This window comes from Heptranchias perlo, chromosome 5 (genome assembly GCF_035084215.1).
Source record: "Heptranchias perlo isolate sHepPer1 chromosome 5, sHepPer1.hap1, whole genome shotgun sequence".
Classification (NCBI taxonomy): Eukaryota; Metazoa; Chordata; class Chondrichthyes; order Hexanchiformes; family Hexanchidae; genus Heptranchias; species Heptranchias perlo.
The window spans coordinates 43,192,508-43,218,829 of NC_090329.1; the positions used below are offsets into that span (position 1 = coordinate 43,192,508).

General features: G+C 43.8%; 1 protein-coding gene across 2 annotated transcripts in view; it reads right to left on the minus strand.

Moving 5' to 3' along the window:
* nbas (NBAS subunit of NRZ tethering complex) overlaps positions 1 to 26,322 on the minus strand; it is a 293,872-nt gene that overhangs the window by 106,076 nt on the left and 161,474 nt on the right. For both annotated transcript variants that reach the window (XM_067984290.1, XM_067984291.1), the window contains exons 35-39: positions 20,888 to 20,968; positions 20,137 to 20,304; positions 19,944 to 20,057; positions 16,987 to 17,110; positions 7,381 to 7,457 (exon numbers count right to left, since the gene is read on the minus strand). In XM_067984290.1, the coding sequence (XP_067840391.1) occupies positions 7,381 to 7,457; positions 16,987 to 17,110; positions 19,944 to 20,057; positions 20,137 to 20,304; positions 20,888 to 20,968 (564 nt within the window). The remainder of the gene's footprint in view (positions 1 to 7,380; positions 7,458 to 16,986; positions 17,111 to 19,943; positions 20,058 to 20,136; positions 20,305 to 20,887; positions 20,969 to 26,322) is intronic.

A 26,322-nucleotide genomic window follows, 5' to 3' on the forward strand; every position in this document is an offset into this window, starting at 1 on the left:
TCTCCCTCCTTTCTTGACTAGCAATGTTACATTTGCTACCTTATAATCCATGGGGATGTTCTAGAATCTAGGGAATCTGGAAGATCAAAACCAATGCATCCACTATCTCTGCAGCCACCTCTTTTAAAACCCTAAGACGTAGGCAATCAGGTCCAGGGGATTTGTTGGCTTTTAGTCCCATTAATTTCTCTTACTTTTTCTTTACTAATATTAATTGCTTTAAGTCCCTCATTCTCATTAGACCCTTGGTTCTCCACTATTTCCGTATGTTTTGTGTCTTCTACTGTGAAGACAGATATAAAATATTTGTTTAACATCTCTGCCATTTCCTCATTCCCTATTATAATTTCTCCTGTCTCCACCTCGAAGGGACCCACGTTTACTTTTGCTAATCTCTTCCTTTTTACATACTTGTAGAAGCTCTCACAATCTGTCTTTATATTTCTTGCTAGTTTACTCTCATATTCAATTTTCTCCCTCATTATCAACTTCTTGGTCATCCTTTGATGATTTCTAAAACTCTTCCTATCATCAGGTTTACTACTCTTTTTGGCAACATTGTAAGCCTCTTCTTTTAATCTAATAGTATCCTTAACTTCTATCATTAGCCATGGATGGATCACTTTTCTCGTGAAGTTTTTATCCCTCAAGGGAATGTATATTAAGAAACAATAGAGGTGCCATTACACTACTGGGTATATTCTATAGGCCACCAACTAGTGCGAAACATATGGAGGAGCAAATTTGCAGGGAAATTACAGAGAGGTGCAACAGCCATAGTGTAGTGATGATGTGGGACTTCAACTATCCTAATATAAACTGGGATAGTAATTATGTAAAGGGAAAAGAGGGGGAGGAATTTTTGAAGTGTGTTCAGGAGAACTTTCTTGACCAGTACTTTTCCGGCCCAACGAGGAAGGAGGCATTGCTGGATCTGATTCTGGGGAATGAGGTAGGCCAAGTGGAGCAAGTGCCAGTAGGGGAACATTTAGGGAACAGCGATCATAGTATCATAAGGTTTAGATTAGTTATACAAAAGGATAAGGAGCAACCTAGAGTTAAAATATTTAATTGGAGGAGGGCTAATTTCAGTGGGATGAGAACGGAGCTGGCCCGGGTAAATTGGAGTCAAAATTTGGCAGGCAAAACTGTAATTGAACAATGGGTGGCCTTTAAATAAGTGATGGTTCAGGTACAGTCTAAATACATTCCCATGAGGGGAAAAGGCAAGGCAACTAAAGCCAGAGCTCCTTGGATGACGAAAGAGATAGAGAGTAAGATGAAGCAGAAAAAAGGGACGTATAACAGATGTCAGGTTGATAATACAAGTGAGAACCAGGCTGAATATAAAAAGTTCAGAGGGGAAATGAAAAAGGAAATAAGAGGGGCAAAGAGAGAGTATGAGAATAAATTGGCAGCAAACATAAAAGGGAATCCAAAAGTCTTCTCTCGGCATATAACCAGTAAATGGGTAGTAAGAGGAGGGTGGGGCCGATTAGTGACCAAAAAGGAGATCTACGCACGGAGGCAGAAGGCATGACTGAGGTACTAAATGAGTACTTTGCATCTGACTTTACCAAGGAAGAAGATGCTGCCAAAGTTACAGTAAGTGAAGAGGTAGTTGAGATACTGGCTGGGCTAAAAATTGATAAAGGAGGTATCAGAAAGGCTTGTTGTACTTAAAGGAGATACGTCACCTGGTCCGGATGAGATGAATCCTAGGTTGCTGAGGGGAGTAAGGGTGCAAATTGCGGAGGTACTGGCCATAATCTTCCAATCATCCTTAGATACAGGGGTGGTGCCAGAGGACTGGAGAATTGCAAATGTTACACCCTTGTTCAAAAAAAGGGTGTAAGGATAAACCCAGCAACTACAGACCAGTCAGTTTAACCTCCGTGATGGGGAAACCTTTAGAAACGATAAGCCGGGATAAAGTTAATAGTCACTTGGACAAGCGTGGATTAATAAAGAAAAGTCAGCATGGATTTGTTAAAGGCAAATCGTGTTTGACTAACTTGATTGAGTTTTTTGATGAGGTAACAGATAGGGTCGACGAGGGCAATGCGGTTGATGTGGTGTATATGGACTGCCAAAAGGCGTTTGATAAAGTGCTGCATAATAGATTTGTCATCAAAGTTGAAGCCCATGGAATAAAAGCGGCAGTGGCAGCATGGATACGAAATTGGCCAAGTGACAGGAAAGAGACAGTAGTGGTGAATGGCTGTTTTTTGGACTGGAGGGAAGTGTACAGTGGTGTTCCCCAGGGGTCGGTGCTGGGACCACTGCTTTTCTTGATATATATTAAATGACTTGGATTTGGGTGTACAGGGCACAATTTCCAAATTTGCAGATGACACAAAACTTGGAAGTGTAGTGAACAGTGAGGAGGATAGTGATAGTAGACAGGCTGGTGGAATGGGTGGACACGTGGCAGATGGAATTTAGCACAGAAAATTGGGAAGTGATACATTTTGGCAGGAAGAACGAGGAGAGGAAATATAAAGTAAAGGGTACAATTCTAAAAGGGGTGGAGGAACAGAGAGATCTGGGGGTATATGTGCACAAATCTTTGAAGGTGGCAGGGCAGGTTGAGAAAGCGGTTAAAAAAGCATATGGGATCCTGGGCTTTATAAATAGAGGCATAGAGTACAAAAGCAAGGAAGTTATGATGAACCTTTATAAAACACTGGTTTCGCCACAACTGAAGTATTGTGTCCAATTCTGGGCACCGCACTTTTGGAAGGATGTGAAGGCCTTAGAGAGGGTGCAGAAGAGATTTACTAGAATGGTTCCAGGGATGAAGGACTTCAGTTTTGTGGATAGACTGAAGAAGCTGGGGTTGTTCTCCTTCGAGTGGAGAAGGTTGAGAGGAGATTTGATAGAGGTATTCAAAATCATGAAGGGTCTAGACAGAGTAGATAGAGAGGAACTGTTCCCATTGGCAGAAGGGTCAAGAACCAGAGGACATAGATTTAAGGCGACTGACAAAAGGACCAAAAGCGACATGAGGAAAAACTTATTTTTACACAGTGAGTGGTTAAGATCTGGAATGCACTGCCTGAGGGGGTGGTGGAGGCATATTCAATCATGGCTTTCAAAAGGGAAATGGATAACTACTTGAAGGGAAAAAATTTGTAGGGCTATGGGGAAAGGATAGGGGAGTGGGACTAGCTATATTGCTCTTGCAGAGAGGTAGCACATACTTGATGGGATGAATGGTCTCCTTCCGTGCAGTAACCATTCTATGATTCTATATATGTTGAGAATTATGAATTATTTCTTTAAATGTTTGCCATTGCTTATTTAGCGTCATATCTTTTAATCTAATTTCCCAATCTACCTTAGTCAACTCGCCCCTCATACCTACGTAATTGGCTTTGTTTAAATTTAAGACCTTAGTTTTGGACTTAACTACACCAACTCTCAAACTCAATCATCATCTCTTCAGCATTTGTCAGCCATACCACCCTCCTCTAATGCCTCTCCCCCATTGTCCATCCGAGTAGGACTGCCCTCACTTCGTTCCACTCTTGCTTATCCAATTGAAGCCAGAGCATTTCCAGCAAAGACATTTCTTCCCACCCCCATGCTGTTACTTCTGGAGTCCTCCAAGGATTTATTCTTGGCCCCATTCTTTTCCTCATCTACTTGCCACCCCTTGGCTACATAATCCAAAGACATGGGATCATGTTCCATATGTATGCTGAGGACTGCCAGCTATACTTCTTGACAACCTACCTTGACCCCTCCATTGCCTTTGTGTTAACAGACTGCTTGTCCGGCATCCAGTCTTAGATGAGCCATAATTTCCTACAGCTAAACCGTGGTAAGACTGAAGCCACTGTTTTTGGATGCCGCCATCACAAGCTCCGTACCCTCATCACCAAATCCAATCCTCTTCCCGGCCATTATCTCAGGCTGTATCAGACTATTTGCAACCTTTCCATCACAAAGATCGCCTACTTCCATCTCTGTAACATCACCTGCCTCTGCCCACACCTCAGGAAACTGAAACCCTCATCTATACCTTTGTCATTTCCAGACTCGACTATTCCAATTGTTTCCTGGTTAGCCTCTCATCCTTCACCATTTGTAAACTTCAGCTCATCCAAAGCCCTGCTGCCCGTATCCTTATCATGTTTGCCTATTACCCCTGTCCTTGATGACCTACATTAGCTCCTCGTTCCCTAATGCCTAAAGTTTAAAATTCTCATCTGTGTGTTTAAATCACTTTAATATCCTCACCGCTTCCTAGCTCTGTAACCTCCTCCAGTACTACAGCTTCCCCGCCTGAACTCTGGCCACATGTGCATTCTCTCCTTCACCCCACCATTGGTAGCATGCCTTTAGCCACCTAGGCAACACACTGCAATTCCCTTCCTAAACCACTCTGCCTCTCCACCTACATCTCCTCTTTTGAGAGTCCCATCAGAAATTCTAACCCCTACTTACAAAAAGTGGCTGAAAAGTCAAGCCTTTCATTTGACAGATTACTCCCAAGTGGGATTTAGAATCTGGTTCTGAACAACCTATACAAAAGCGCTTTCAACCAATAAGTTTGTGTTTCCATAAAATTCTTACATTTACTTTGCTAGCTCATATATTGGCACAAATAATTAGTGGGATGCAGAATTTGGCGGCGGATCCACTGTATATTATTTGGCACGGGTCAGACCCATTTATCAATTTTGGCAAGAACTGTATCCAAGTTTTGTTTGTCTCAAAAAATCATGATCCTGAGGTTTTATCCACCACCTCCTATTTCTTCCATTAGAAAATATTAGAGTGTAGGTGTGTACATGCTTTCAGCTTTCTACTTAGGTAGAGCCAAAACTTTACGCCAAACTAGCAAACTTTTTTTCCCCTCGCCAATGGCAGCACAACATGAAACTAAAATCAAATTAGGTAGTAGTATGTATCAGCTTGTGTTACTCCCGGGTAGAACAGGACCAACAATGAAAAAAAAAAATCAGAATCCATGTTACTTGTGGTTACCTCTTACATCAACATATGGAGGGTTCCTCTGGCATCAGTATGTGTGGCACTACGTGAAGCATTTTGCACACTTGCCCCAATATTATTGCTCCAATCTGACTGCTTAGGACATCGAAGACTTAGAGCCCTCAATGAGAAAAAGAAACTACAATCTAATCTAGATGCAACAGGGGAATTGTCCCACATGCGGCAGATGTCATATAATGTAGATAAACGTGGTGCCAAGCATGTGTATGTACCATCCTTGGGACAGAATTAAAGTCTGTTGAGCAGCAATAGAACCTAGCATTTCTAGTACATGAGTCTGAAGGTGCACGACCAACATTGAGAGGCTGTAGTGAAAACAAATAGAGTACGAGGGTGTATAGCTAGGATGATCCAGAATAAAACAAAAATAACCATAGTATCATTGTAACACACCCAGGTTAGGCATCATCTGGAATACTTTGTCCAATGTTGGTCCCCTCATATGGTTGGTGATGTAGAGGCCCTGGAAAAGGTTCAAAGAAGGGCTACCAGAATGATCCCTGGTTTAAAAACCCTTAGTTATCACTCTCTACAGGTTGAGAGAGCTGGGTGTTTTTACATCAGAAAAGTGTAGACTTTGTGGTGATTTAATTAAAGCATATAAAATGATTAAAGCACTTGTCTGTTTGGGCAGACTACTTGAACAAGATAGATTTGTGAAAACGAGGAGTTATGCATATAAGCTATGTAAGCATAGAACTAGGTCAGATGTCAGGAGGTTTTTCTTCACACAAAGGATGATCAACACTTAGAAAACTGTGTGATGAGTGCAGATTCGCTACAGCAGTTCAAAGAGAAGCTGGACAGTTCCTTGCTGTGGTGAATACCACTGCATAGAAAAGGTAAGTGGGATGTTGGGTATGCATCTCATGGTCATTGTGATCCCATGAACTCGTTTTGATTGCCTTAAGGAGTCAGAGAGGAATTTCCCAGATATTTTTTCTCTTGAATTGCCCAAGGTTTTTTTAATATCTGGTGTATTGCCTCTTCTAGGAGATTACATGGCTGCTGGTGGGAGGGAATATTGGGGTACTGATGCTTAGTTGCATTGTAACTGTTGGAGGCAGGCTTGATGGACCAGCCAGTCTTTTCCTGTCCGTCCTTTTGTATATTCACGTTTGTAGTGGTCCAAGTCAGTTTGAGCATGTAGAATTTTGTTGGGTCTATACCACTTCAGTATAATTGTATTGTATGTGGAAGTTGAACCAATCTTACATTAGTTGATGGACAAAATAATGAGTTCAATTGGATCTTACAAATCAGAAGCAATTCTTGAGTGACTGATTTAGATAAGAATGGTTCAGCAAATCAAAGTCAATGCTACTTGATGGCGGCTGCTGTCTCGACTTGACTGAAGGAATCTGTGAAATAAATTCTGGCAACTTTCCACTTTTACTAAGTGTTAGACCTAGTAAAAGCTAGTTTTCAGTCTTAGAAATTGAAAATATGAGATTGTTTGACAAACTGGCAAGCAGCCACAAGCTTATCACTGACAAGAATCAAATGACAACAACTAGCATTTATGTAGAGATTTTAATGTACAAAAATATTCCAAGCCACTTCACAGAGGCATATTCAGAAAAAAGTGGACGCTGAGCCAAAGAAGCAGATATTAGGAGGCGTGACCAAAAGCTTGGTCAAAGAGGTAGGCTTTAAAGAGGGTCTGAAGGCACGGTTGTCAGTGATGGGATGAAGGGAGGGGTAATGCATAAGAAGCCAGAGTCAGAAGAATGAGGGGAGAGGGTTTGGGGGGTGGCTGTAGGGCTGGAAAAGGTTACAGAAATAGGGAGGGACGAGGCCATGAAGGTTAATGGGTAGTTATACTACTACAGTCAGGGGAAGTCATCTGACCCATATATAGCAGGAGATACAGAGCCCCTCTGATGTTCATTGATTTGATATATTCAAAAGTATGTTGAAGGTAATAAACATAACCTTTTTCATGTTTTGCATGTCAGTACAAACAATCCAAGCTCAGGCTTAGAACAGTTTAGTGGAAGGTCTCTTAATTCCAACCAATACAGTACAACATTTGCATTCTTCACATTAGCCAATCTTTATAGTTTTCTCTGAGTGATTGTCAGATTAGTGCTGAAGTATGGGGAGTTTCATACTGTGGACATCAACTAAGTGCTGACCTGATACAGCCCCCTAACCTCCAAAACCCTAACAAACCATTAGAGTGCAAAATTCTACCCCATTAGTTCGAGCTGGATTCAAACGGTAGCTGAAGACGTCTAACCCACTGCATCACACAATCACTTACATTACCTTCATTTTCTTGTAACATTTATTTTAATCGAATACCAGTTTCAGTATTGTATATTACGCACCCAAGTAGAATGCTCAGTACTGTACCTGAGGTAAGGCCAGAAGGTAGGCTAGAGCTAGGGTCATATCCTTAGGTAATGCATCGCTGGCTAGTTGTAAAAGAACTGTCAAAAGAAGATAGAAAATTAAAAATTCAAAAGGTGGAACATTTTAGTAACCTTCAATAATCCAGTGGTATCAACTCATAACAAAACTTGTGTTCCAACTGTTATCATAACTGAATGGAACAAAAACAGAAAATGCTGGAGCAGCTCAGCAAGGTAGGCAGCATCTGTGGAGAAAGAAACAGAGTTAACGTTTCAAGTGAAAGACCTTTTGTCAGAATGCCAGTTTCTTTCTCCGCAGATGCTGCTTGACTTGCTTCTCCAGCATTTTCTGTTTTTATTTCAGATTTCCAGCATCCGTAGTATTTTGCTTTTGACTGAATGGAACAACACTGACTAGCCTTTCACAGTGAAATTAATTATTAATCTTCACTTCACAAAGTTAATTTTTCAGCACCAGCAAAGGTTTTCCTTTTCTCTAACATTAAATCTTTAACCAGCATTGGTTGGCAGCAAACTGCGCACTGTAAATGCATGTATGCATCCTTTCTCTTGCTTTACCAGTGAACAAATATAGAGCCAAAAGTGTAACTCAGCACTGCTTCGCATTATTCTAGGCAGGTACTGGTCTCGAACAGATCTTTCATCTCATTGCTGTTTGTGAAATCCTGCTGTAAGCACATTGTTACTGCATTTACCTGCATAACACCTCAAAGTGCTTTGGGACCTTTCTGAGAGGACCACAAGAACAGGAGTAGGCCATTCAGCCCCTTGAGCTTGTTCCGCCATTCAGTTAGATCATGGCTGATCTGTATCTTAACTCCATCTACCAGCCTTGGTTCCATAACCCATAATATCCTTATCTAACAAAAATCTATTAATCTCAGTTTTGAAATTTTCAACTGATGTAGCTTCAACAGCTTTTTTGAGGAAAAAATTCCAGGTTTCCACCACCCTTTGTGTGAAGAAGTGCTTTCTGACATCATCCCTGAACAGCCGAGCTCTAATTTTAAGGTTATGCCCCTTTGTTTTTGGGTTCTCCTACCAGAGGAAATAATTTCTCTCTATCTACCCTATTAAATCTTTTAATCATCTTAAACACCTCAATTAGATCACCCATTAATCTTCAATATTCAAAGGAATACAAGCCTGGTCTATACAACCATAATTTAACACTTCTAGCCCTAGTATCATTCAGTGAATCAGTGCTGCACCCCCTCCAAGGCTAATATATCCTTCCTGAGATGCAGTGCCCAGGACTGAATGCAGTATGCCAGATGGGATCTCACCAGATCTCTAACATAACTTACAACCCTTTGTATTCCAGAAAGACATGATAAAGCATTATATAATACATTCCAAAGCAAAGAGGTGTTATGCAAATGAATGTAGCAGCAGGGTTCAACAAATAGCAGTAAGACGAATGATGAATGACCTGATAATGTTTTTTGTTGGTGTTGGCCGGAGGAGGAATGTTGGCCAGGAGAACAGAACTCTTGCTTTTCTTTGGAATTCTTTCTTTAAGTACAAAATGGATTAAATACAGGATCAATTCTCTGCACTGCTCTAAAAATGAGCCTTAGCTTCAAAAATGCGTCCTCTACTGCCTTGTGTGACATATCCATTTCTCATAGCAACCACTGTGGGCTGTGAGTGAGACTAGTAAAGAAATTCTGAATTACAGACACTTTTATGTTGTAAATCACATCCACTGGGAACTAGGCTCAGATTTGCCCAAAATCATTTCATGTAGGAACCTCATACTCAGTAGATGTGGTATTTCATCCTATCAGCCATGGATGGAATTAAATCCATACCCTAAAGATGAAAGGGCAGTATTTGAATCCACTGAGCCATCTATAATCTCTCAAATTAATTTTTTTTTAAAAAGTCACAACTTCTGATCTCAATACAGCAAACCCTATAGCTAGAATGTGTTCATTTAGATAATGCTATCTAGCTACTGTTTCTAAAGGCACAGAAATGAAATCCAATTGGGCACTCATAATTCTTAATAATAGAGTACTTTTTTAAAATGCTATTTGTTTCCAAGAATTGAAGGCTGCTCTTAATCCTCAAACGATTAATAAACATTGCACCAGCCGAGTAACTGTTTTTAAAAAAATTCTCACCACAAATTTACAGTAATAAAAAGCTCTGGTCACTTTTGTAATACTTTCTCAATAGCTTTGCGTGAGGAACGAATTAGTTCTGTGTCACACACAATTAATGTTCCCAGAAAATGACCTTATTAGCAATTCCATTTAGGAATTCAAGTCCCATTGGTAAAAGGATCTCCATCAAAGGATGATCTATTGAACAATTCAGTTTCAGGCATCCACTGTTCTCAATGACTGCCAATTGAAACATAATTTAAATCATTGAGGGTCCATGAATTTGTTATCAGAGATTTCAAGGAAATTATTCAATGTCCTTATAAACATAATAATGAAAGCTTTCCACACTATATTAACAAAACTATGACTGGATAGTAAATAATGCAGCAGTTTTGTTTCTTATGATCAGAACAGAAATATATAATTTAATGAGCTGAAAATTTAAACAAACCCCACTAAAGAAGTACTCAGATTAACAGCATTCCTTTTATAATTATGTCTCAGAAAAACTTTTGCAATCTACCCGAAGTAGCCAAATAAGCACTGGAATCAGAACAAACTTCCTGAGTAAACAATGCTCAGGGATGGCGCCAAATTCTGTTGTAGTTGGAATCATTTTGGATCCCAATAGTAGGGTTCAAAACCCCTTTAACAAAAGACATTTGCAGGATAGGGTTAACTGTGTCCCTTTTAAACAAAGGGATTTGAAAACCTGCAAACACAGTAACGTAGTAAACTGTGTTCTCGCAAATGCTGTTTTTCCCTCAATGACGTTGATGGCATTGGAGAAATGAGTTTTGGGATCGAAGACATTGTACTGTGGATAGATATCTAGATTATTAAATAAATAAGCTAGATGGATAATATTGAGCTTAAAGCTTTCAAAACACATAGGCACACAAAGACACAAGAAGCTGATCACTTCTGAGCTGCCTTGATGAGTAAAATCCTTGGTTTGCCTGATGTGTGTATGAATTGTTAAGTCATTACATAATAACATTGCGAATTATTAAGTGTATAACAGAATTTTAGAGGAAAGTCTTATGTATGGTTTGATTTTGCTTCATGAATGCTCGTATGAATTATATTAAATAATTACTTTTGATGAACAAAACTACCGTGAGTGAGGGTGACTTTCTTTGCTTGACTATTCGTCCAGTTCCAAGAATCACAGGAAAAAGGCATACCCTCCACAACTGAATCGCTTTAATTTGAAGAAAATTCAATACTACCCAAGGATCATTCTTGAATTGACTAGTTAACTTAAACTATGGGCCCGATATTAGGAGGGCGGTAGGTTCGCAGCGGGAGGTCGACTGGGCGCGTGAATAACGCGCCCGGTGAAATCAGTGTGCTCCGCACGCAATCGCAGGCTAATTGAAGCCACTTACGTTTGCTTCCAGGTTTCGCGCTGGAAAGCTGCGCAGCGGGCGGACTGCGCATGCGCAGCATAGTCTGTCAGCTGGAGGAGCCCTATTTAAAGGGGCAGTCCTCCAATGCTCCTCCTGCAGCAAACAACCAATTTTGAACCATGGAACAGGCCAGAGGAAAGGCTGCCCCAAGGTTTTCGGACTCCTCACTCCAGGTTCTGCTCGATGGGGTGAGGAGGAGGAGGCAAATCCTTTTACCATCCGATGGGAGAAAGTGCCCTCCCTCCACCACGAAGAAGGCCTGGCTGGAGGTGGCCGAGGAGGTCACCAGCAGCGGCAATGTGCCATGAACCTGCGTGCAGTGCAGGAAGAGATTTAATGACCTAATCAGGTCAGCCAAAGTGAGTATACTTAAGCATTCTCCCACACTCCGTCTTCCATATCACCTCCATCACCACACAACCCCTTCTGCACTGCCACCACAACGCTCTCGCATCACTCCTCACATCCACTCAACGATCATCCTCACCTTGCCTGCACGTACTCACTGCCCCAGTTCCCATTCGAACACTACCACGCAACCCAATCCTCATACAATCTCATGGCTATGTTGCACACGCACCCTCCCATGCATCTCCCTCACGCTCAACCCCACCCACACCAATGCAATGCAGCGGCTCACCATGCAACCATCACTCAATCACGCCTCTGTGTTTTGCCTTGATAGGAGAAGAGATGCCAGAACGCCCGGGAGAGAGCAAGGACCGGAGGGGCCCGCCACACCAGGTGGCACTAACAGACGCGGAGCAGCAGGCATTGGAGATAAGCCGCACGCTGGAGTGCCTGTCCGTGGCGGACGCCGAGACTGGGAGCGCACAAGCGGCTGGTGACAGAAATCTAACACTCAGCACTCATGATAGCGAATGATCTTAGCATCACTTGGCATTTGCAGCACCTCAACATCTGACCACATGCCTAATATTGCTTTCCGTTCTCTTGCAGGCCCATCTGCGAGCGCTGTGACCGCGGAGGGCGATTCCTCAGAGGACCTGCCGGCGGTGGGTCCCCGTCCTCACTTAGTTGGGCTTACACATGGTGAGTCACCACGCACATGTGAGCACGAGCAGAACCTGGTGGCAGGGGCAGCCGTGGAGAGTCCGCGTCGGTGGGAGCACTCTTCTCCAGGCTCTGCTCAGCTGGACCCAGACACTGAACCCTGGGGGCCAGCCGTGAAAAGGAGAGTCATCGAGGGGCAGCAGCATATTGCTGAGGAACTGGAACAGGTGCCACGCGCACTCTTCACAGTCGCGCAGAGGATGGAGGAGTCCAACTCCTGCATGAGGGGAATGGTGGCGGTGGTGCAGGTACAGGAGGGTATTTCCGAGATAGTGTCGCAGGGACATGACGGCATCTCTGAGATAGTGTCGCGGGTAGGTGCGGGTATGTCAGCGATGGAGGAAAGGCTAGCCTCCATCGAGCGTCAAGCATGGCTCAACAATGAGTCCATTCAGGCCCTGACAACGGCCGTTCGGATTCAGGGTGAGCAATATTCTGCTGCCTTAAACAGGCTGACAGATACTTTACCACTGGCCTTCCAAGGCTTCACACAAGCCCTCCAAACTGTCGTCTAGCAGGGTGGAAGGAGTGATGTGGGTCTGGGCCAGGAGAGGGATGATGGTGAAAGGGGACATGGAAGTGGGGACGCCACTTAAAGCGCTCCCACGTCTCACCCGTTGCTCCCCTCTCAACCAGTAGCCGCATTGCTGCCCACTCTCCAGGTGGCCGAGTCTGCCCTTGCACAGGTGCAGGTGGAGCAGTCTCTGAAACCCAGAGGGTGTCCGCGCAAAGCATCTAATCGGTCAGGGCATGGACAAGAGCAACCTGCCACTACCTCTGCTGAAGCCACAGGGGTAGCACCACGTAGGGGTTCCCGTAAACGCAAGGCGAAGGTTTTGTGAGCACAATGGGAATGCACAAGGGTATTTGACGATTTGTCATGTTTTTTTAATTTATATTTGTTTTTTGCCACATGCACAATAAATACTATTATTATCACCACTACTGCCACGTTTTGCCCATTCTTGACTGGCTTGTGGAATAGGTCCCTTTCATGGGGTTCACCATGAACACGCACGCTTGATGCCACCCATTGGGTCATTCTACAGTGGGTGTAGGTGTAGTTGCACCACTGTTTTGTGCAGGGGGCAGGGGAGGGGGCTGGTACGGCCGCTCATCTGTCCAGGTGATGAGGACTGGACTCTTCACACTGTCTGATGCTAGGAGAAACGTTCACATATCAGTGACTCCCTGGCCTCACAAGCAGCCAGGTGAGCCGCTGTTCTGCCAATGGGTTGTTCCTCCTCCTCCTCCTCCTCAATATGGGTGGCAGATGTGGATGGGGACTCCTCCAGCGGCACCCCTCTCTGTTGTGCCGTGTTGTGCAGGGCACAACAGACGACTATAATGCGTCCCACTCTGTGTGGTGCGTATTGAAGCCCTCCCCCAGAACGATCAAGGCACCTGAAGCGCATCTTGAGCAGCCCTATAGCCTGCTCAACTGTAGACCTGGTAGCGATGTGGCTGTTGTTATATCGACACTGTGGCATGGTGGTGGGGTTCTTCAGAGGTGTCATAAGCCACGTGTGCAGGGGAACTTACTTGACCGCGTACACACCAATCTACCTGTCGCAAATGCATCTGTCCATGACAGTTTTGGTAGGAGTGACCACCACACAGTCATCGAGGAGATGAAGTCCTGTCTTCACACTGAGGACACCATCCAACGTGTTGTGTGGCACGACCACCGTGCTAAATGGGATAGATTCAGAACAGATCTAGCAGCTCAAAACTGGACATCCATGAGGCACTGTGGGCCATCAGCAGCAGCAGAATTGTATTCCAGCAATATCTGTAACCTCATGGCCCGGCATATCCCTCACTCTACCATTACCAACAAGCCAGGGGATCAACCCTGGTTCAATGAGGAGTGTAGAAGAGCATACCAGGAGCAGCACCAGGCATACTTAAAAATGAGGCACCAGCCTGGTGAAGCTACAACTCAGGACTACATGCATGCTAAACAGCAGAAGCAACATGCTATAGACAGAGCTAAGCGATTCCACAACCAACAGATCAGATCAAAGCTCTGGGTGGACAATTATACAACTAACGGGAGGAGGAGGCTCTGCAAACATCCCCCATCCTCAATGATGGCGGAGTCCAGCACGTGAGTGCAAAAGACAAGGCTGAAGCGTTTGCAACCATCTTCAGCCAGAAGTGCCGAGTGGATGATCCATCTCGGCCTCCTCCCGATATCCCCAACATCACAGAAGCCAGTCTTCAGCCAATTTGATTCACTCCACATGATATCAAGAAACGGCTGAATGCACTGGATACAGCAAAGGCTATGGGCCCCGACAACATCCCAGCTGTAGTGCTGAAGACTTGTGCTCCAGAACTAGCTGCGCCTCTAGCCAAGCTATTCCAGTACAGCTACAACACTGGCATCTACCCGACAATGTGAAAAATTGCCCAGGTATGTCCTGTCCACAAAAAGCAGGACAAATCCAATCCGGCCAATTACTGCCCCATCAGTCTACTCTCAATCATCAGCAAAGTGATGGAAGGTGCCGTCGACAGTGCTATCAAGCGGCAATTACTCACCAATAACCTGCTCACCGATGCTCAGTTTGGGTTCCGCCAGGACCACTCGGCTCCAGACCTCATTACAGCCTTGGTCCAAACATGGACAAAAGAGCTGAATTCCAGAGGTGAGGTGAGAGTGACTGCCCTTGACATCAAGGCAGCATTTGACCGAGTGTGGCATCAAGGAGCACTAGTAAAATTGAAGTCAATAGGAATCAGGGGGAAAACTCTCCAGTGGCTGGAGTCATACCTAGCACAAAGGAAGATGGTAGTGGTTGTTGGAGGCCAATCATCTCAGCCCCAGGGCAGTGTCCTAGGCCCAACCATCTTCAGCTGCTTCATCAATGACCTTCCCTCCATCATAAGGTCAGAAATGGAGATGTTCGCTGATGATTGCACAGTGTTCAGTTCCATTCCAGCCCTTGCGGGTGTTGGGTGAGCGGAAGAGGGGCGGCACGGTGGACTCCCTGAGGATTAAGGAATCGTGGCAGCTGCCAGGGTATCTGGCGCACACGTGAAGGAATCTCTTGCGGTGGTCATAGATGAGCTGAGTGTTCATGGAGTGATAGCCCTTCCTGTTGATGAACAGTCCTGGCTCGTGTGGAGGTGCTCGTATTGCTATATGGGTGCAATTAATTACACCCTGCACCCATGGGAAGCCAGCCAAAGCGTGGAATCCCACTGCCCTCTCCATCTGGCTGAGGTCATCCATGGGGAAGTTGATATAGTGCGAGGCCCTGTGAAACAAGCTGTTGGTAACCTGCCTTATGCACTTGTGTGCAGACGACTGAGAGACCCCGGTAATGTCCCCGGTGGCACCCTGGAAGGATGCGGAAGTGAAGAAGGTGAGGGCAGTGGTGACTTTGACAGTGACAAGTAAGGAAATGGTGCTCGGTCCATCTGGGATCAGCTCATTATTAAGGAGGCTGCAGATGTCCGCAACTACCTGGCGACTGACTCTGAGCCTCCGTATGCACTGCTCCTCAGAGAGGTCCAGGAAGGTGAATTTCAGTCTGTAGACCCTGTGGTGAGGGTCGTGCCCTCTGTGACGCATCTCTCTCTGCATTTGCCCTCTCTCCTGCTGTGCAGGTGGATGTGTCACAGCACTGTGTTGTGGAGCTCCACGTGTCAGAGGTGGACGGCGTGGCCGGTGATGCTGTTCATCCTCCGAGGAGGTCATGACTGCAACTACAGCGGCCCCCATCCGGAAGATGTACATTTGAGGGGGTCCGCAAGGTAGCTAAATGTGTCCGCACACCTGGGTTGAGGTTCCAAGTTGGTGAATTGTAGTGTTAGGAGGAGGGTGGTGGAGGCCAAACTTTGTCAAATGGACCTTTGCAGCTCCTACAGGCTGGTGGGTGCAACATGTCCGTTTCAACTGGGAGTGTTTCCCCCAGTACGGGAAACAGTCTCAGTTCATTGCAAAATCTCACCCCTCCTAAAATATCAGGTCAATCAGGTTTGTAAACAGCCTGAAGTACCTGTTTAATTACTTCAAGTGGCACCCCGCCGGCTTTAATTGCCGGCGGGAGTCCCACATGCGGGGGCTGCGCGCGCATGTCAGCGCGTCACTGGGGAACCCGGAAGTGGGCGGTTGGAGCCGGGCTCCGGACCCGCCCGGGGAATCCCCGATTTTCGCAGTCCCCCCCGCCACGAATGCACCCGCTCGGGGGTGCGAAAATCAAGCCCTATATGTTCTGCTCAAACAAAAAGAAAAGATGCAAGATTTAACTGAGCAGATGTACACAGTTCAGAGTGCATGCACAAACACACACACAGATCCAGACTATTCAGGCCCTTTTAAACATGAACAGAGATACTGGCATTGCCATGAACTTATTTTAATAATGTTAGGAAATAAGCAAGATAGATCAGCTGCCTTGGTAGGGTGCTCCTTATTCTTCATATATTATCTTCCATATACCACAGAATATTCTGCCATCAATGGGATGGAAAAAAATCTCTGGAAAATTGGTTCTTTAACAAACTTTTGGTACCATGTTATTAGTTACATAGTGCTTCCGCCAAAGTTGATAGACTAAACTGTCAACTACTATTAATTTGATCTTTTTTTAAAAAGTACAAACTTTCAATAGCTGAGGTTAGCAACAAATGTAAAGTTAGGATGGATCTCCTTCACATAAGTTTCAAAAAATTATGGTGACCCCCATTAAAGTACCATTCACATCCTCGACATAGCTAATAACCTAATATTCTAGAGCAGGATAAAGTAACTTTTTTGATCTTGTGTCTGCACATTTGCAGTTCACGATTTTTCACTATGTATTGCTTACATTTCCATATACATATATAATACATTAAAGGAATATATTTGAGATTTGTATGGCTTTCAGTGAATTTAATGCTTTTGTGGCACAAGTAAACAAAAGTTTCAGAACTGAATGTGGTGTAAAATCTGGTACCTTTCTCAACATGTGCTATTGAGGGTGATTTTACCTTCTGTGGCAGGAAAAAGATTTTCCCCTTCACTTTTGGTTTCAGACAATTTCCCAGCTCTCAGCAAGACTTCTGCAAAGTTCTCCAGAGCACTGTACTGGTAACTAGTGTAGCTCACTTCATTCTGTATGAAAGAAAAAAAAAAATTAAAAACATAACAGAGACTAACAAAACAAAATGTTACTATCTGAGCCCTCTGCAAGATCCAAGAGGATCCAAGTGCATGGAGAGTACCTCCTGTTGAAGAATGAAGACAATCTTTCTCACTTCCTCATTCAGCATTCTTTACATACTGCTGGAGACTACTAAGTAGTACCTAGGACTAGAAGGAGACGTATCTAGGTTGCCACGACACATCTATGAGAAGTGCCATTATCCACAGTTGCTAGGTCCAAGAAGTAGTGTTTGGTAAATGAAAGGGGGTCGCTCTGTGTGTCAGCTTTAAATATACTATCAATGAACACTTGTTTCCAAGGATGCCTGATGGAATGGATAGGGTAACCGTTTACTAAGCCACTAGGTTTCTTAGCAGAGGAGCGGCAACAATGGATAATGCACTTCACTACCCATTTACCAAATCTTCGTTTGGACACTAGTCTTCATTGAGCCTTGGGTTCACATGTGTTGAATAGCAGGTCTGACAAAGTAGTTTGGTACAGTTCATACAAAAGGTCAGAGCTCCATGGGTGTTCACATGTACAAGTGATGGTGCAACTTTGATTTTTGAAGAAATCACAGTTTTCAGCCCAAATGATAATGGGAATCTACTGTTGGTAGGAAATTTAGATATATGCTAAGGACCCACTGGATCACACAGCCAAATTAGATTGGATTAGTAAGATCTAGGTACTGGTTGTCAATGAGCTGAAACCAAAGTCAGCAGAACTGCACTCTTCCATGACAGAAACTTATTACATGTGCTGAAAGGTTCAAAAGGAAAGTATGCTAACTTGTATAGTACCAGAATGAGATCCGATTTGTGATGAGTAATTGCTACGAGAATTCATTTTTCATAAATCGAGATAAGGGATGTCCTAAGGAACTGATGCAAGAGAGTCACTGAAGATTGAAACTGCAGAAAGGTGCACACGAATGAAGCTGGGTTTTAGTTGTAGGTCAAAGAAATGTTGCCAATATCTTAGGATGTGAGATATACTACAGGAGAGATTTGGCTCAGCACCATTTGACGAATTTCTGCCACATGCTGCTGTAGGCTTGATTGACAAGACCAGCAGAGTGCCTACAACAGATGACAGTAAAAATTGGTTTAATAGTCATCTCCACCATTCACTCAAGCTGTCAAGCAGAAACGTTTGCATCCTTCTGCAGGATTTGACTTGAGAGATTTGGTAAACAAAATTCAATGCAAGAATAAACAACTGCTCAACTTCTACATTGACTTGTCCACAAACATTGAGCAGAAACAAGGGAGTTGATGATTGTTTAGTGAGGTTAATAGGTAAATCATGAGCTACCTTCTCAGATAAGGAATATTCTGCATATCACCGTGGTGCAGGTCATTCTTTTGTGGGGGTGACTGAGAGCATCGCTGCCATGTTGCCTACCCTGGCTAGATGTGTCAAGAGGGTCATCCAATGGTTCCGACACCAGTGAACAAGCTGGATCTTGTCTCGACATAATAACTGAAAATGGGTCCCAAGCTATTTGTTGCCATAGTAGACAATAATTTTGTTGTCTGCCCAAAGATTTACTAACTTGTCGTGCAGCAGTGTGGAAAATCTGAGGATCAACAATACCTCTGAGTTCAAGATGACTGATGGGCCAGAGTGGATGTGTGTATAGTACACCTGCTCTGGACCTGAATGCTCTAATTGTGAGCCTGCCACGCATACAGGGATACACCAGTTAGCAGTCAGATCAAATGTTGGATATAGCAGAACCTTGTGGAGAACACTGTGCTCCTGGGGTCACCACCTTAGATCCAGGGCAGAGGCTTGGCCCATCTCTTCAAAATAAATCTGCATACTACAGAAAAAGGTAAAAAAAAACTGACTAGAATTTGTCCTCAACTGACCAAAAACAGTGAAAAATCACAAGACCAGCACTGCTTTTAATTGATTTGATTTATTAGGTGCTAATACATACAAATAACCTGTTAGAACATAGTGACTAACAGGAGGTATGTCTCAACATTAACAAGAGACTGCTCATTGAATTACTTATGGTATCCATCATTGAATACTTCTTATAAGAAATTTTACCTGAAACAATAAATGTCTCAGTTTCAGATGCTGATTGACTTGCTATGCAAACTTTCAGTAATCAGGCTTACTTTTAAAAAAAAACTAAATGAAGTATTTGTTTTTGACAGGTTGTAAGAAACTTTGTGGAGTATGATTTCCGTGTGTGTGTGTGTGCGTGTGCGTGCGCGCACACGTGCGCGTCCGTGTTTGCGCCCGTGGGAGAAAAGAGATCAATTGCCTTGAGTGTTTTATTATAATGCAATACTACAAGACAGCTTATGTGCAGCATTTTCTTTCAACAGTTAGAACATCTTTTCCATCATCCAAAAATGGAACTCAAAAGAGGAAAAAATATATAAAATGTGACTTATAATGAATTTGTAAGCTATGAAAAATATCATATACTCTCATATAAAGCTACTATATTAAATATTTTGGACAGTACACTCAGTAGCATTATATCCTGCACATAATTCCAAGGAGTAAATTAATAGGCAGCTCAATCTAGGAAAGAAACCCACAGGTTAAGTCACTCAATTAGCCTACTATCCTCAATAGCCCAGTACACGACAGATAGCCTACTGCTACAATTTAGTGCTCAGCTACTGTTTAAGGTGAAACCCTGCTGACCTCAAACAGTAGAGGGCAACTCCCTACTACTGTAGATGGGAATGACTGAGTCAGCTGATGAGAACTCTTCTCAAAGATTAATTTAATGCAAGTCCTGGATTTCAACTGTATTGTTCAACTTACTTTGTCAATGAAGGGATCATCAATGAGGAACTCATAGAAAGGATGACAGCCTTGCTTTTCCAAATCTCCATTTTGACCAGCCACACCTTTTAAAGTAGCTTCCGGTCCTCGATCCTAAAGAAAAAATACATTTTAAAATGGTAGATCTCAGTATTTAATTCCTTTCTCTTCAGCTAACATTAAAAAGCCTTACATGTAAAGGTCGCAGGTAACTGAGGGACTTCTTCCACCACTGTGCATCACTGACGGCATGCAGCACTGCCTTAGTCGTTATGGAAGTATTACTGAGAACCTCCATGGTTTTAGCAGTTGTTCGTTGTAGTAGATCAGTAGACGGACTAGTTGAAGCTTTTGTTTCAGTCTAAAAGTTCAAATCAAAGAACAAAACGATTAATACATTTTAAAAAGCTCATAATGAAGCTACTGTATTGAGAAAAGATGAACTGCTCCATTGAATATTTTTTAAAGCTTGAATTGGCATTATAAGAAGCATGGGTGAGATTCACACCATTATACTGTCAGTCTATTGGCAACAGTGTAAGATGGCAAAAAGGTTAGGAACTGTTTCCGCAATCCTCCTAATGATACATCAAGCAAAAGTTCAAAATACCCTTGACTGGGTGCTTCGTTTTGCACAACACTTCCTCAATCTTAATCTTTCCTTCTCGTTACCAAATTTACATTTTTTAAAAATCATCTGAAATAGTGATACAACCACAACACATCATCCAGTATCACTGGATCTGAAAAACTGAAAAAATATTTTACTGTTTGATAGATTTAAGATGTAGGCAATCATCATATTTGCACACCTTAATGTTAAAAATTTCAGGTCACTTGCATGATGGCTCACTGAAAATCTAATTATTCAAAACAAAAACAAAAATGCCGCATTTCAGAAAGGTGGTGAGAGCCATGCTGTTTTAAGTCATGCCAATTCTGACCTGCTGAGCATGGCCTGTAGGATTCATAGACTCGCTGCTCTCCGATGGTTGAATCTGATAATTCACAGCTTGGTATAAAATCTGCAATAAAATGAGCAAAGTAAAAAGCAGTGATTTAGCACCATGTAATTTTATCATAGATTGCTGCCAACAAACTACTAACCACAAAGAGTGAAGTACAAGGCTCTTCTCCAGCATAAAATGTATTAACTTTTTATGAATGTTGAGAAACCATTCTTATCCGAATGAAAACTTCCGATAGAGAGATGAGTCAAAAAAAATGTCACATAGCAAGAGTAAACTAATTGTTACTGTCTAACCGCTTGATAAATGGAGCAATCAGTACAACTTGAAAGTGCTACATTCAACATTAATTCAAAACATGTTGATTCAAAGCTTAATTCAAAATAAGGTGCTGCATTGTCTGATATTTCAGGTTGTGAGCTTGAATTGAAAACTGACTTCAGGGGCCCGATTTTACCAGGCCTGCGGGTTTCCGGCGGGTTGGGTTTCGGGAGCATGGTCAACACGCTCGGAGAAATTAGTGGGTTGCCCGCGCGATCGTAGCAGGCAATCCACTAATTGGATCCAATTACCTGCTCCTCCGGGCTCCGCGCTGCTGGTCAGCGCGTCGGGCGGGCTGCGCATGCGCAGTACGATCTGTCAGCTGGAGGCTCTCTAGTTAAAGGGGCAGTCCTCCACTGACAGATGCTGCAACCAATAGAACACATTACAGCATGGAGCAGCCCAGGGGGAAGGCTGCTCCCAGTTTAAAGATGCCTCACCCCAGGTATCATCAGATGGGGTGAGGAGGAGGGGGAGGACAGAGCTCTTCCACCCGGCGGGCGGGAGGAAGCGGCCTGCCTCTGCCACCAGGAAGGCCTGGCTCGAGCTGGCAGAGGAGGTCACCTGCACCACCAACATATCGCCCACCTGCATACAGTGCAGGAGGCGCTCCAATGACCGCAGTAGGTCAGCCACAGTGAGAACACGTAGTCTTTCCCCTACACTCCGTCTGCCACAACATTGCCCCCACCCCACATCCCCTTCGGCACCGCCAACACCACTCTGTCACATCACCCCTCATACCCACTCAAACCCCATCCTCATCTTACCTGCACCTACTCACCTCGTGAGTACTCACCCCGCCAGTAACACGCAACCCAATCCTCATATAATCTCATGGCTCTATCCCATACGCACCCTCTCGTGCATCTCCCTCACGGCCAGCCTCACTCAACCTGCCACCACCTGTGCTGCAGCCACAGGGCATGCATCACATATGTGCAGTAGGCAGCGTAAGGCAAACGTGTCGTGAGCATGAAGGGGATGCACAAGGGTGTTTGAGGGTTTGTCATGGGTGTTACCTATATTGAATTTCAGAACAACTCACATCACACATTATATTGGCACCACCACTGCCATGTCTCCGTGAATCCTGTCTGTTTTGTGCAATAATGCCCGCTCCTGGGTATCACTATGAGGACCCACCACTGATGCCACCCATTGTGTCACTGCAGAGTAGGTGCAGGTGTATTTGCAGGGCTCTTCCGCACAGACGACTGAGAGACATCGGTGGTGTACCCGGCTGCACCCTGGAAGGATGCCGAGGAGAAGTTGTGGAGGGCAGTGGTGACTTTGGCAGCGACAGGTAAGCAGATGGTGCTGGGGCCAGCCAGGAGCAGCTCGGCATGAAAGAGCCTGCAGATGTCCACGACTACATGTCGAGTGAATCTGCGCCTCCGTGTGCACTGCTGCTCGGAGAGGTCCGGGGAGCTGCACCTCGGTCTGTGGACCCTGTGGCGAGGGTAGTGCCCTCTGCGACGCGTCTCTCTCTGCGGTTGCCCTCCCTCCTGCTGTACAGGTGGATGTGTCACAGCACTCTGTTGTGGAGCTCCACGTGTCAGAGGTGGACGGCGTGGATGGCGAGGCTGGTGATGCTGTTCGCCCTCCGAGGGGGTCATGACTGCAGCTACGACGGCCCCCATCCGCAATATGTACATCTGAGGGGGTCCGCAAGGTAGGCACATGTCTCCGGACCCCGGGGTGAGTGTGCAGGTTGGTGACTTTGACCGTCAGGAGGGGGGTGGTGGAGGCCACACTTTGTCCCAAGTGACAGAGCGGCCTCCTGTAATGGGTGAGGGTCTCCCCCCCACCCCACACCTTTCAAATGGACCTCTGCAGCTGCCACAGGCTGACGGCTGCAACACGTCCAGTTCAACTAGGACTGTTTCCCCCAGTGTGGGAAACAGTCCCATGTTTCCCCAAAATCACACACAGTCCCTTAATCAGGTCAGTTAATGACCTGAACAAGCGAAATAAATACTGTCAAGTGGCATCCCGCTGGCTTTAATTGCCTGCGGGATTCCCACCAGCGGGGGCTATGCGCGCACCCCCGCACGTCATCGGGGAACCCGGAAGTGGGCAGGATCGTGGCGCGATCTGGTCACGTGCCTCGATATCGGGATTTTCGGGGCCCCCCCGCTGGAAACGCACAGGAAACCCGCCGGTAAAATCGAGCCCCATATCTTGGAAAAAAGATAGAGATTGTGAAACTGTTTTCTGGAGCTGAACTCAAATAGATGCAAAAATCAAGAAAAGTCAATAGAAAGACATATTATCTGCTTCATGATTTGGGCATCAACTTCCCCTTAAGAGTTAAGCAATGGAAGGATAAGTATTGATTTTTCCTGTAAAAAGGAGATAATTTCACTATAAGATATTTATTAAGTGAAATGGAATGTTCAAATGTTTTCACTATGAACAGAGTTGCATTATAACAAGTTCCACTGAACTATCATTTCAAGATCCGCGTCAAGCTTTCTTTTGTGCCAACTTTGTATATATTTAAGAAAAATGAATAGCAAACATTTATACATGTATGAATCAATTCAAATGCTGCCAAAAATACTTTCGATAAAAATTGTTTTATTGTTTAATGTGATTTTATTATCTGAATTAGCATGCAAGTTACTTAATTTAGAGGTGATTAGTTTATGTACTATTTGAAATCAAACAGCATCATTAAAAAACACGAATCATTAGTAGTAGAGCCCATAAACATGAATCATTAGTAGAGCCCATAAACACATTTTACATTTCATTTGAGCTCAAAAATTTTACATACTCCAAACAGCAATATATAAGAACATCAGGCCGTACGGCCCCTCGAGCCTGCTCCGCCATTCAATAAGATCGTGGCTGACCTTCAACCTCAACTTCACTTTCCTGCCCGAACCCCATATCCCTTGATTCCCTTAGAGTCCAAAAATCTATTGATCTCAGTCTTGAATATACTCAACAGCTCAGCACCCACTGCCCTCTGGGGTAGAGAATTCCAAAGATTCACAACCCTCAGTGAAGAAATTTCTCCTCATCTCAGTCCTAAATGGCCGATCCCTTATCCTGAAACGATGCCCCCTAGTTCTAGAATCTCCAGCCAGGGGAAACAGCCTCTCAGCATCTACCCTGTCAAGCCCTCTCAGAATCTTATATGTTTCAATGAGATCACCTCTCATTTTTCTAAACTCCAGAGAGTATAGGCTAATTCTACTCAATCTCTCCTCCTAGGACAACCTTCTCATCCCAGGAATCAATCTAGTGAACCTTCACTGCATCGCCTCTAAGGCAAGTATATCCTTCCTTAGGTAAGGAGACCAAAACTACACACAGTACTCCAGGTGTGGTCTCACCAGAGCTCTGTACAATTGCAGCAAGACTTCCTTACTCTTGTACTCCAACCCCCTTGCAAAGGCCAACATATTATTTGCCTTCCTAATTGCTTGCCATACCTGCATGTTAACTTTCTGTGTTTCGTGTACAAGGACAACTAAATCCCTCTGAACACCAACATTCAATAGTTTCTCACCATTTATAAAATATTTTGTTTTCTATACTTCCCACCAAAGTGAATAACCTCACATTTCCCCACAATATACTTTATCTGCCACCTTCTTGCCCACTCACTTAACCTGTCTCTATCCCTTTGCAGACTCTGTGTTCCCCTCACCACTTACTTTCCCACCTAGCTTTGTATTGTCAGCAAACCTGGATACATTACCTTGGTCCCTTCATCTAATATGTATTGTAAACAGCTGAGGCCCAAGCACGGATCCTTGTGGCGCCCCATTAGTCATAACCTGCCAGCCCGAAAATGACCCGTTTATTCTGCTTTTTGTCCATTAACTAAACCTCTATTCATGCTCATATATTACCCCCAACCCCATAAGCCCTCATCTTGTGTAACAACCTTTTGTGAGGCACCTTATCGAATGCCTTTTGAAAATCCAAATATACTACATCCACTGGTTCCCCTTTATCTACCCTGCTAGTTACATGCTCAAAAAACTCAAATAGATTTGCCAAACATGATTTCCCTTTCATAAAACCATGTTGACTCTGTCTAATCATATTATGATTTTCTAAGTGCCCCGTTACCACGTCCTTAATAATAGATTCCAGCATTTTCCCGACTACTGATGTCAGGCTAACTGGCCTGTAGTTCCCTGTTTTCTCTCTCCCTCCTACATTTGCAAACTTCCAATTCACTGGAACCATTCTTGAATCTCGGGAAGTTTGGAAGATCACAACCAACGCATCCACCTCTTTTAGAACCCTCGGATGTAGGCCATCAGGTCCAGGGGTTTGTCGGCTTTTAGTCCCATTAATTTCTCCAGTACTTTCTCTTTATTAATATTAAGTACATTAATTTCCTCACTCTCATTAGACCCTTGGTTCCCCACTATTTCTGGGATTTTTTTGTGCCTTCTACTGTGAAGACAGATACAAAATATTTGTTTAACATTTCTGCCATTTCCTTATTCCCCATTATTATTTCTCTTGTCTCAGCCTCTAAGGGACCCACGTTTACTTTTGCTACTCTCTTCCTTTTTACACACTTGTAGAAGCTCTTACAATCTGTTTTTATATTTCTTGCTAGTTTACTCTCATTCTATTTTCTCCCTCTATCAATTCTTTTATCATCCTTTGCTGGTTTCTAAGACTCTCCCAATCCTCAGGCTTAATACTCTTCTTAGCAACATCATAAGCCTCTTCTTTTAATCTAATACTATCCTTAACATCTTTAGTTAGCCACGGATGGGTCACTTTTCCCATGGAGTTTTTATTCCTCAATGGAACGTATATTCATTGAGAATTATGAAATATTTCTTTAAATGTTCACAATTGCTTATCAACCATCATATCTTTTAATCTAATTACCCAATCAGCCATAGCCAACTTGCCCCTCACACCTATGTAATTGGTTTTGTTTAAGTTTAAGACTCTAGTTTTGGACTTAAGTATGTCACTCTCAAACTCAATGTGAAACTCTATCATATTATGATCATTGTAAACAATTTTACAACACCAAGTTATAGTCCAACGATTTTATTTGAAATTTACAAGCTTTCGGAGGCTTCCTCCTTCCTCAGGTA